The sequence below is a fragment of the Rhodamnia argentea genome, chromosome 1 (genome assembly GCF_020921035.1).
Source record: "Rhodamnia argentea isolate NSW1041297 chromosome 1, ASM2092103v1, whole genome shotgun sequence".
NCBI lineage: Eukaryota > Viridiplantae > Streptophyta > Magnoliopsida > Myrtales > Myrtaceae > Rhodamnia > Rhodamnia argentea.
Window position 1 is genome coordinate 20229403 of NC_063150.1, and position 12190 is coordinate 20241592.

At 37.2% G+C, this 12190-nt stretch overlaps 1 protein-coding gene across 1 annotated transcript; it reads left to right on the forward strand.

Annotated features, from left to right (window-relative positions):
• Positions 1 to 7981: 7981 nt before the first annotated feature.
• On the forward strand, positions 7982 to 11972 carry LOC115728703 (actin-depolymerizing factor). Its single transcript, XM_030659069.2, has 3 exons — positions 7982 to 8228; positions 8822 to 9087; positions 11508 to 11972. Exons 1-3 carry the CDS (start codon positions 8079 to 8081, stop codon positions 11656 to 11658), a joined length of 567 nt encoding a protein of 188 aa, XP_030514929.2. The 5' UTR covers positions 7982 to 8078; the 3' UTR covers positions 11659 to 11972.
• The last annotated feature ends 218 nt before the right edge of the window (positions 11973 to 12190 follow it).

Genomic DNA, 12190 nt, shown 5'->3' on the forward strand with positions numbered 1-12190 from the left:
AATTTTTTTGCTATGAAATTCAATTATCGTTGCAAAATTTACGATGAAGGGAATTTTGTCTCAAATTTTTTCCACGAAATTCAGATCTCGTTGCAAAATTTGCGATGAACAGCATTTCATCGCAAAGTTTTTACGACGAAGTTTAGTTCTCCTCGCAAAATTTGAGACGAATAGCATTATGTCGCAAATTTTTGTGATGAAGTGTAGTTCTCGTGGAAAAATTTGCAACGAACAACATTTCGTCACAATTTTTTGCGACGAAATTCAGTGGTCATCACAAATTTGTGATGAAGTCGATCTTATTGACTGAATAAAAGCACATGGCTCACAAGTCTCTTCACGTAAGGAAAACCCTCAAAACCAAACAAAAAAATCGGTAGCTGCAGTATAAATAGAGCCCAAAAAAAAAAATTTTTGGGGCGTTACTCTCCGCGTCATGAACAAATCTCAATTTTTCTCCACTTTTGGGCCACACAAAAATATGTCGGGTCAGATGATGAACTGGACCAAGTACATAAAATTCAAGACATATTTAACAATAATTATAATAATTTATAATAATAACAACAAGAGCATAAAGTCGTCGCAAATGTGCGACGAATGTCCTATTCAATCCAAAATCATCGAATTTAGCGACGAATGTTCTATTAGTGAAAGTGTCAAAAATCCTAATCTTCGTCTTCATCATCATCTTCATCTTCATATTCATCTTCATCTTCATATTTTCATTTTCATCTTCATCTTCATCTTCATCAAGAGTATCATATTCGGCCTCTGTCTCGAAATCAGATTCTCAACGCCTTCTACATTTGATTCACGAATTTCATTTGGATCCACATCTATCACAGCTCCGCATGGATCTCGTAAATTTGGAATGTTATATTCTTCAATTTCAACCGTTTTATAAACTTCCTCTCATTGATACGCTGCATCTTTCCGGTGTTCCTCGATTTTTCTTCGTGTTTTGGTTTGGTATACAGCCCACCAATTAGTTTTGTCGCGTTTCAAACTAGGATACGATACATAATATACTTGAATTGCTTGTTGTGCCAAAAAAAATGGTTCATATTTTATATACTTTTTCTTGTGATTTATTTCAACCAAATTAAACTTCGTATGCACCTTTATTCCTCTAACGGGGTCGAACCACATGCACTTAAATAACACAACTCGCATTAATGGTCCAGGGCACTCTATTTATATGATTTCATCCAACAAGCCATAAAAATTATTCTTTCACACTACCACCATTAGATGACTGAACACACACATCTACTATTCATTGTGGCATTTCCCATTTCATACTCTCGAGTGTGAAAATTGTATCCATTTATGAAATACGCTGGCCAAGTTCGTACCATTCTTTTTGGACCCCATGATAGATGATATAGCAATCCTTGCTCTTTGAATTCATCATGTGTACTGTGAACTTGAAGACAAACACGTAAAGTCAATAATATTTTTTTAATTATTGATTTATAAAATAGTAATAACTTGCTTTTCATCCATAGACAACTTACATATATTTTGAACCATTCTACAAATTGTTTATCGCATACACGGTCGAACTCATTTGGTAGTAATCTATACATTGAAGTTCGAAAAATCCTATTAACAAATACCATTTATATATTAGCAAATGTTTGACACACAATAAATATATTTGCAAAAGTACATTTATTCGAAGTATAGCTCCACTTATGAATAGTTTAGCAAAATACATGTATGGGCTGTCCGCCATTCTTTGTCTATTAAGTAACGAGACTTACATGCGCCGTTTGCTCTACCAAGATAATTGAAAATAGATAATGATTTACAATTTGGATCAATGGGCCCCTCATCATTTCTTCTTGCTATCCGCCTCTTGCCTTGCACGTGCAACTCAAAATAGTATGATGCAAATGTTGCCACTTCTTCCATAATATATGCATCACAAATTGAAACTTCAACATATGCTTTGTTCTTCGCTTTTCTCTTCAAATGATATAAGAACCTAGTTGCAATAGGGAAAAGTTCATCAGAACATAATAAGTAATAAAGTAATTTCAAATTTATTAAAAATATATATTTTACCTCTCAAATGGATACATCTAGCAAAATTGGACGGGACTTGCAACTTTGGCCTAAAAAAGGCAAGTGAACTAAGAGATACTCCATTGAATCAAAGAACGATGGAGGGAATATCCTTTCTAAGTTGCAAAGAATGATTGGAATATCTTCCTCCAGCTTCTCCATGTGTGATGCTTTTAACACTATTGAGCAAATATCATAAAGAAAATTACTTAACTCTGTGATGGCGCCCCATACAAAGTTCGGTAGAAGTTCTTTGAAACCTATTGGAATTAGTTTTTCCATCAATATATGGCAATCATGGCTCTTCGGACTTGTTAACTTGCATTCATTTAAATCAACACATCTCCCAATGTTCGAAGCGTATCCATCGGGAAATCGTACATATTTCAACCAGCGACAAACAACCCGCCTCTGCTCCCTGTTCAGTGTGTAAATTGCTTTTGGTTTTGATCCCCTACTGCGTGCATCCACATCTAGTGTTGGTCAATCACAAATAACTCTCATATCTTTTTTGCATTTAAGTTGTCTTTCGTTTTTTAGTGATGTCCATTAGAGTATTGATGACATTATTGAAAACATTATTTTTATGTGCATGACGTCAAGATTATGACGAATAAGATGGGTCTTCCAATATAGTAAATCCCAAAATATACTGTGCTTAGTCCACTTATGTGTGCTTCCGTACGCAATAGTCATGCCACAGGGGTTTTTAACAACAATCGGAAAGTCATGCACTCGCTCCCAAATTTGATCACCAGTCAACCTCAATGGTGGGGGTGTTCTTTCAATCCTATTCTTGATGAACTCTTTTTTATTCCTTCGGAATATATAATTTATCGGCAAAAATTATCTATGACAATCAAAATAGTTGGCCTTCTTACCATGTTTTAATATGAATGACTTTAATCTCTCCATACATATCGGACATCCTAAGATCTCAGCTGTACTCCATCCGGATAACATCCCCTAAGCTAGAAAGTCATTTATCTTCCAAATAAGTGCATCCTTCATTACAAATGTTTGATCACTAGAAACATCATACGTAAGAACACCTTCATCCCACTACTGTCGTAACTCCGTAATCAATGGTTGCATATAAGCATCTATCAATTTTTTTTCGGATTTTTCGGGCTAGGCAAGATCAACGTAAAAAACATATAAGGTGTCTTCATGTACATACCAGGTGGCAGATTGTATGAAGTTAGGATAATTGGCTAACATGAATAACTTTTTCATGATTTCCCAAATGGGGCAAATTCATCAACATAGAGACTTAACCTAATGTTTTGAGGCTCCATCACAAACTCAGCGTATGTTCTATCAAAATGTTTTCATGCCTCTGCATTTAAAGGATGACACATCAAACCCTCCTCGGTTTCATGATTTGCATGCTAATTCATGTGTTTAGCAGTGGTTTTAAACGTATAAAGCCTTTGCAATTTGGGGATTAAGGGTAGATAAAACAATTGTTTACATGGTCTACTCTTCTAATAACGATCCTACCTCTTGCTAATCTACTAACTCGGTTGGCTACATAATTTGCAAGATTCAGCATTTTCATTATCCCCCAAATATAACATACAACCCGTACTACATACATCAATCCTTACCACCGAAAGACCTAAGTCATCCATCGGTTTTTTCATATCATAAAAATCACCTGGCATGATATTATCACGAGGCATTGCTTCCCGTATTACATCAACAAAAGAGTTGAAACAATTTTTAGACATATTATGCTCTGCCTTGATGTTTAACAATTTTCTTGTCACTAATAACCTAGTGTGGTCGTTACAACCTGCCCCTAGAGGTTCATTTGTTACTTTCAACACTTCCTAAAACTGATTAGATGTAAAAGTTTCATTGTGCACATTCTCATCAAAACCTGTTACTCTTGCCTCTTCCATTTGTGATGCATAGCTATTACCCACTTGTTCAAATGTAGGAGCAAAACTAGTACTTGCATGGTTCGATTCTGAAACGAAATTCTGACCAACTGCATCAATCACCATCCTCTGATATGGGTTCAATTGATTATAATAGCTATATTCCTCTCTAATTGAAAATTGGTCACTTATTTCATATCCTTCATCATATATAAATTGTTTATCATGGCAAGTCTAATTATAATAGTTTGGAGTGAACCCAAATCTACAAAGATGTTTTCTAACTTTGTCACACGCATGAAATTTATTATTATTGCACCTTTTACACGAACACCTTAACTTATTTCCATCCACCAACTCAAATTTACCACTAGAAAAGTTCAAAAACTATTCCAACCTAGTACGAAACTCATCGATCAATTCTCGACGTCCAGGTAAGTTCTTATTATACATCCAAGCCCTCTCTTTTTGCATTATGTCCGTATAAAAATTAAAACATCTCTTAAAATATTAAAATACCATATCTACTATTTAATACTCTTAATTAAAATCATCAAATTGTAAAAATTAAAATGCACTCAGCCACGAAACAATTACTTTCAAATTGCAAAAAAAATGAAAAAAATACCATTTCAAGAGCCGATTGAAATATTTATAATATAAGCGATCAATTTGATGAGAATTGCAAGGTCCACTTGAATTGCAAGACCTTCAAATGGACACGTATCTTAAAAAATAAATTACTTAAGATTCATGAAACTTATGACAATTGATAGAAGAAAATGGCGAAATAAATAATAATTTATTCTATAATTACCATAAGATGCGAATTTAGCGACGAAAATTATTTGTTACTAATTAGCGACGAAACAAGCAATTCATAGCCAATTAGCGACGAAAAAATGTGTTCGTCGCTATGTTGTGACGACATTCAACTTTCGTCGCAAAACAAACCAAGCATAGTTTGCAACGACAAACGGTGCTCGTCGTGAAATTTGCGACGAATTTTATTTTCATCACAAACTATTGCGACGAAATACATTTTTCGTCGCAAATTTTGAGACAAAACACAATTTTTGTCACAAATTTTGCGACAACATACAATTTTCATCGGAAATTTGCGACAAGCACTATTTCGTCGCAAATTTTGTGACGAAAATCTATTTTCGTCACAAAACAACAAAGCGTAGTTTGTGACGAAATTTAGTTTTTGTCGCAAATTCATGGACAATTTTTCATCCAACACCTACAAAAGATGAAATTCACCGCAAGTCCATGACCCTATATGAACGTTTTTTTTGAAAAAATGCCACAAATATTATCGCTAATCTTGTAGTACTACACAGACACCTTAACTTTTGAGCTCAACTTTCCTTCCCAATTTTAAAAAAAAAGTTACAATGTCAACAATGTTTACCCAAGTATCTGATTTAATATTTTGTAGGAGAAAGTGGTCAATTTGATGAAAATCGCAACATTCACTTGGATTGCGAGATCTTCAAATAGGCACGTATCTAAAAAAAGACAAACAAAAATTACTTAAGATTCATGAAGCTTGTAGCATTTGATAGAAGAAAATGATGAAATAAACAATAATTTATTCTATGATTACCATAAGACACAAATAAAAATGGAGAAGCGAGAAGACAAAATGCAAAATGAAGAGAGAAGAGAGCGGTTGAACAATAAGAGTGCGGACTAGAGAGAGAGAGAGAGAGGAGAGAGAGAGAGAGAGAGAGAGAAGAGTGAGGTGAGAGAGAAGGTCACGGGATTTTAAAGGGGCAAACTTTAATTAGCCACGAATTTAGCCATGAAATATTGAAATTTGCGACGAAAAAGTGTTGGTGGAGTTTAGAGATGATTTTTAGCAACGAAAACATGTTTTCATCGCAAAACAATCGACCCCAATTGCGACAAAATTTAGTTTTCGTCACAAAATTTGCAACGAAATTTCATTTTCGTGGCTACATTTGCCACGAACATTAATTCGTGGGAAATTTTGCGACGAAGACTAAATTTCCTCACAAAATAACCGAGCACATGTTGCAACGCAATTCAATTTTCATCGCATAGTTTGCGGCAAAAATATTATTCGTCGCCCATTTTGCGATGAAAACGTGTCTTCATCACAAAACAACAGCACGTAAGTTACAACGAAATTTAGTTCTCATTGCTAAATTTACGACGAATTTAGTTTTCCTCGCTAAATCTATGACAAAATTGAGTTTTCGTCACTAAATTTGTGATGAAAAAAAATTTCGTCACAAATTAGCAATGAAATGTTGTTGTCGCTATTTTCGTTACAAATTTGTGACGAAAACTAAATTCGTCGCAAATGTGCGACAAATTTTTCCAGTATTTAATGGCTAATGTTTTTTAGATTTTATTAATAATTGTTTTCTATAATGCAAAATGTAAGGACTCGAAACGAAATTAGATTATAAAAAAAAGATAGGGAACAACTTGTAATATGATATCAATGTTAGAACGGTGTGTAAAATAAGCAGCAATGGCGAATTTATGATCCATTGAATATTCGTTGATCGCCGAGCTAAAAGATCGCATCACGGTCATATAGCAAAAAGACATCTAATTTTCAATACTTAAGTATTCTTAAACTCGAGAACTTTCATAGAGAAACTATGTTGGTACACAATTAGAGTTTTCGCCCTAGGTCATAAAGCAATTATTTTTAAGAGAAAGAGGCGATCATGTGCATCTTATTCACGTACACAAACCTTGGACTTTACTTTTATCTCTACCTTCAATCGTAATCATTCCAAATCGGACCAATTTTCTTTTTGATAATCTGGGGATACGAGCGTGGAAACACCTTGCATGCACCATTAACTGATTGACTTCAGGCCTTCAATCTAAGCATGTCGCCCTAATCACGGGCCAGTTTGCATATAATTGATAAAATTAGAACGTATGAACTCCAATTTTTTAGCTAGCAATCTTACAACACCTGCACCAATCTTGGGGATTAAGCTTGTTGGAATACACTTTTTATTTCCATGTGAAGATTACTTTTTCTTTTTTATTTTTCCATATCACGAACTTCCTCTGAAATTGACTTGAACCATTGCAAGTTTCCACGTTTAATTGGTTCCACAACAAAACAACAAGAATTTCCCATAAAAAAGTCTAAGATAGGGGAGCGGTTCGGTCTCAGTTCTCGGTTTCCATAAAAAAATCGAAAACCGGACCGGTGGTCCGGGTTCCCACTTTTCGAAACCGCGGACCGAACCGGCCATCATCGAAACCAGGAACTGGACTAGACCCGAGCTGTTCCAAGGGTTTCCGGTCCATGGTTCCAAAAAGTGGATGCATATTTTGATAGAAGACACGATCAAGTTCGAGGTTGAGAAAACAAGGGTCGATGTACCACGAGTTTAGCGGAGTCAAGGCCTCTTCAATTGGCAGCTCTTGGGTTAGCGACTTGGTTGTAGATGGTGCCAATGAAGTGCGAGACGAGACAAGCGATGGGATGATTCGGGACTCGTACGTATAGTGAGAGAAGTGGAAACTAGATAGTGGAGAGGTAAGAAAAAATGTCTGCGGCACTACGTTGAAATGAAGTAAAGAAACTCTAAATGACCTAAATCTAAACAACAAGTAAATGTTAGATTTGTTTTTTTTTTTTAAAGACTGGTTCGGTCCTGTCCTGGGCCCTGGAACAAGGAACCGGACTACTCGATCACCGGTTCCAATTTTAGGAGCCGGGAGCCAGATTGGATCCCCCTAAAATCGGAAACCGGATCATTGGTCCCTGTCCGATCCGAGCGGTCCCAGTCCGGGCGGTCTTTTTTGCTCGCCCATAGTCTTATATGATCTTCGTTTTCATTTCCAACTCATCTTATCCGATGCAAAAGATCGATCCGACGGCTTAAGGCTGAACTGGCGATTCTGCTTCGACCACACTGGATAACGCCATACCTTTGTCCGAAAAGAATGTCGACACGACACGACAGGTCGTACTCTCCTTTTCGTTTCTTCTCTTTCCTCTCTCTCTTCTGAAAAAACTCGAATCTCACTTCCTTGTCCTCACGCCCCCACCGCCTCCCACCATCCAACGAATATATTCTCTTTCGACTTTTCTCATTTTCCCGTTGATTCATGATCGAAAATTTTCTTTTTTTTGATAATTTCTCGTCTTCCCGGTGGCTGATTTTTCTCCCCATTTCTCCTTCGTACTCTCTCTCTCTCTCTCTCTCTCGCTCTCGCCCTCGCTACAGTGTGGTAAGAGCTGTCATGTCGTTCAGAGGGGTAAAGCTCTGTTTCACTGATTCTTTTGATTATGCTTGCTTTGCTCGTCGCTATGTTGGTTTCTCTTGCTAGATCTACTTCATTTGCTCATTTGAATTTGTAAGCCGCTCTGGGTTTCGTTTTATCTTGGTTTTGCTTTGGTTGTACTTGTGCTGCTATCACGTGGAGCTTGATTTTACCGGGCTGTGTTCTGATTTTGTTGATTTGAGTCTGTGAGTGTTAGTTTGCTTCTGAACTTTGTTGGGCGAAATCGGTTAGCTTGGAATAGCATTTTGTTTCAGAAAAGGAGATTCCTTTTGGTAGCATGGAAGGGGTCTTTAAATTGCAGGGCCCTTCTGTTGTTTATCTCATTACCGTCAGCTATATAATGTTCTTGTGCGCTTTGTCTGCGTTAACTCTGTGAAAGCCGTGACGTGTGTTGCTAGAACGATCAATAAGACGATTTCCATGCATTTGCATGTAAATTGGTATGGGCTTGTGTTTCAGGATTGTGGTCTTGTTAGAATTATAAGGAGGATATTGCAGTATCTTGTTTAAATATTTTGTTGAATGGCTATTGAAGAGGGGAAAAACTGATAATCTCTGTTGATCAGACAAATGCGTCGTCTGGAATGGGTGTTGCTGAACACAGCAAAACCACTTATCTGGAACTGCAGAGGAAGAAGGTTCACCGCTATGTGATTTTTAAGATCGATGAGAAGAAAAAAGAGGTTGTTGTTGAGAAGACTGGAGGTCCAGCTGAAAGCTACGAAGATTTCACCTCCTCTTTGCCAGAGAATGACTGCCGATATGCTGTCTATGACTTCGACTTTGTAACTTCTGAAAACTGTCAAAAGAGCAAGATCTTTTTCATCGCTTGGTGAGTTTCTTCCTTATGTCCAGCTGCTTATTTGAAATGCTGTGGATGGACTACTTCTTATTTCACTGCATTACTCTTCCAGCCTTTCCCTGGGCAGTTGGTTAAAGTCATTGGCTTTTTGTACAGAACCTGTTGAAAATTTGTTCACGTGTTCATTCTTGCATGGGTTGTCTAAGCACGTAAATCATTGTCTCTCAAGCATTTTTCTTTTCTGCACTTATTGGCTCATATGCACGCTTTATGCCTGCATAGGTGTTGGAGACTTCAATTTTGTTTTGCTTAATCAAACCGTAATTATAAATCAGTGCATCTTAATTGGTGTAAATTTCTTTCAGCAACGTTCTCCGTCTGGAAGAAATTATCTTGTTTTGTTTATTTCATTCAATTTTTGTTGCTTGCTATTTAAGATACATTCTTGTCAAACAAATATAATTTATTTGTCTGGATTTGTATTGGTCTGGTACAATCTTTTTCTTGATTGTGTTATTATATGCTGAATGACTTGTAGATGAGGTACTTTTAGCTTTGGTTTGCCCTATGCATCTAGAGACTCTAAACCATGTTGATTACTTTTTTTCCTTGATGAGCATCACAAGTATAGCAGTGAGGTCTGGGTCACATAGAATCAAGCTAGGAGCACTCCGTGCTTATCACTTTTGTGGGTTTGTCCCTCTTTATCTGTGGTGCTGGTGCATGGTTGAATTTCACAATTTTGGTGTAGGTTGTTTCCATTATTTTGTGTTGTCATTCTTCTTGCATGGACACGGGCTTGGGTCTCTCCATTGAAGAAGATGTTTCTTTGTTTTGAGAGTAGACTTCAGTTGTTGTGAATTGGAGGGATGTAGGTGATACAATGCCTTTCAATTCTCTCTGCCTCTCTGATTTGATGTTCTTTCTGAACAATAGAGTGGAGCATTTTTATGGTTTGCTGTCAAATGCTTTGTCCAATGATGTAGGGTAACAATGGGAGGTTCTTTCCCAACCTAATAGTTGTAATCGGTTGAAGTATCATATTTCTTCTCTGTGATGGCCTAGGTTTTGCTAGTTACTATGGACTTCCCTACATGTTTTCTTTCTTCGATATATCAAAGGAAGATTTGATACTAAATGGAAGGCAATCGTGTAAGAGCAACACTTTAATGGGAAAAGACTTGATTTTTTTTCTTGTCGATAGATGTGTATGTTAATGGTACCTCACTCTGTGTTATGCAGACTATTTTTCAAAGCAAGTGTTCTATTCTTGGTTTTGGAATTAGAATGGTTTGGCTAAGCACTCATTAGGTCTTGCTGTGAAAGAATAGGAAAAGAAGCTCTTTTGGAGGAGAAGATATCTTTATTTTTATTCTCTTGAAAATTTAACATACCTAGTTTGAGCCATTTTTGTTTATCCAAATAGGAGTGCCCATAAAAATCTTTGTTTTAGAGTGCATATACTTCTAATAAATTAAGAGAGACTGATAAAGATGCATTCCTTCTCTATAGGTGTAGAAATGTAATCATCCTAAATTCGAAATCTGTGCTAGGATGATGTTAAGTACTTTTGTTTCCCACATGCAACATATGCAGAGCCCTGGTCAGACAGAGATTACAAATGCATGCACCCATAGGAGGTGGACTTGGGCATCCCATGTTTAATTTAAACCTTACCTGAAGCACTTTTTATTTTTTAATGAATATCTCCCACTGGAATTAATTCTTTAGTGTGTATCACTGTAAATTTAGACGCACTTGGTCTAGTGGCATGTGGTGTGGCGCATCTGGGGAAACATCATTGGTTTAAACTGCCTCACAAACCACCATTTGCCTCCTTAGTTTGCCCTTTGTTAGAACTGAATTGACACAGTTGGACCGAGTTAATGCTGGGAATCATATTTTTGACCACTTCACTTCACTGGTCAAAATCAGATTGGACCTCAAAGTAGTTCCTGCCAATAGTAGAACCAGCTGGTCTAGTCCAAGCTTTTTAGACAGTGGCTTACTCAGGTGACAGAATTATTTGTTCATAACATTTAGTTAATTTGGTTTGGCAGTGTCGATCTGTTTTTACAGTCGATTAACTATGTTCTCTTCAGAAAATTACTGCTCAACCGTTTCACTTCTAGAATGGCCAAAATCCATTTTGTCTCTACGTTGATAGTTTTTCAATGGCTGCCTTCTGAGCAGTTTTATCGTGTTGCATATGCATCTGATACCATATGCATGTTTTCGACACAGACATCTTCTGAGCAGTACTCACATCAGTTTTTTTGGCAAATATCTTTCTCTTGTTCTTTTTTCTTTTTCAGAATACTTCTACATTTTTGCCTTTTGATACTGGTCAGAGCAGAGTTGTTATTAATGTCGGACCCTTTTTATGATGCCATGTTCATGATCTATATCACATTGCCGGTTGATACTAAAAGTCTGCCTCCCTCGTTTAGGTCCCCTTCCGTGTCTCGTATTCGCCCCAAGATGCTGTATGCAACGTCCAAGGACAGGTTCCGAAGGGAGCTCGAGGGCATCCACTACGAGATCCAAGCAACCGACCCAACAGAGATGGATCTCGAAGTTCTCAGAGAACGGGCAAACTAGGGGTCGCTTTGCTCTCATGCTAAAGAAAGGAAAGTAAGGGGCTACTGTTTACTTTTTGCGACCCATAGTTTCTGATCATGGGTGATATCTCTGCGACACTAATAGTATATGTAAGACAAGCAGCTAACTCTCTAAATAATCGGCGCCCGGGAAGACTGACTAGGAGCTGCCCTGCAAGACACCCCAAGTTATGGGGAATGCGAGCTTCTGTATCCGTGATGCTTCTCGGGTGAAAAATGGTTGTGCAATGAATCGATGTTAAATGATATGGCTTCGCTTGGTATTGATGCAAATCAAATGGTACATTGTCATCAGCTCTGTTTTAGGTTTCTAGTGATTACAGGGACTCCTAAAATTTTTGGTTCCCTGAACCAAAGACGTGCAACATCTCCAATCACCATTCATCACTGGTTCCAGCAACACTAAGCTCATTTTTCATGTGGGTCAACCTCATGCCAAGTTAAGCAGTACATCTTTTCAAAAGATACGCTCATGCTAAAAGAAATAGCTGTGAAACCTTTCAAGATACCCT

Coding starts and splice junctions, on each gene's coding strand:
- LOC115728703 (XM_030659069.2), top strand. CDS start 8,079: ATGATCGAAAATTTTCTTTTTTTTGATAATTTCTCGTCTTCCCGGTGG. Junction 8,229..8,821: donor CTGTCATGTCGTTCAGAGGG/GTAAAGCTCTGT, acceptor TCTGTTGATCAG/ACAAATGCGTCGTCTGGAAT. Junction 9,088..11,507: donor AAGATCTTTTTCATCGCTTG/GTGAGTTTCTTC, acceptor TCCCTCGTTTAG/GTCCCCTTCCGTGTCTCGTA.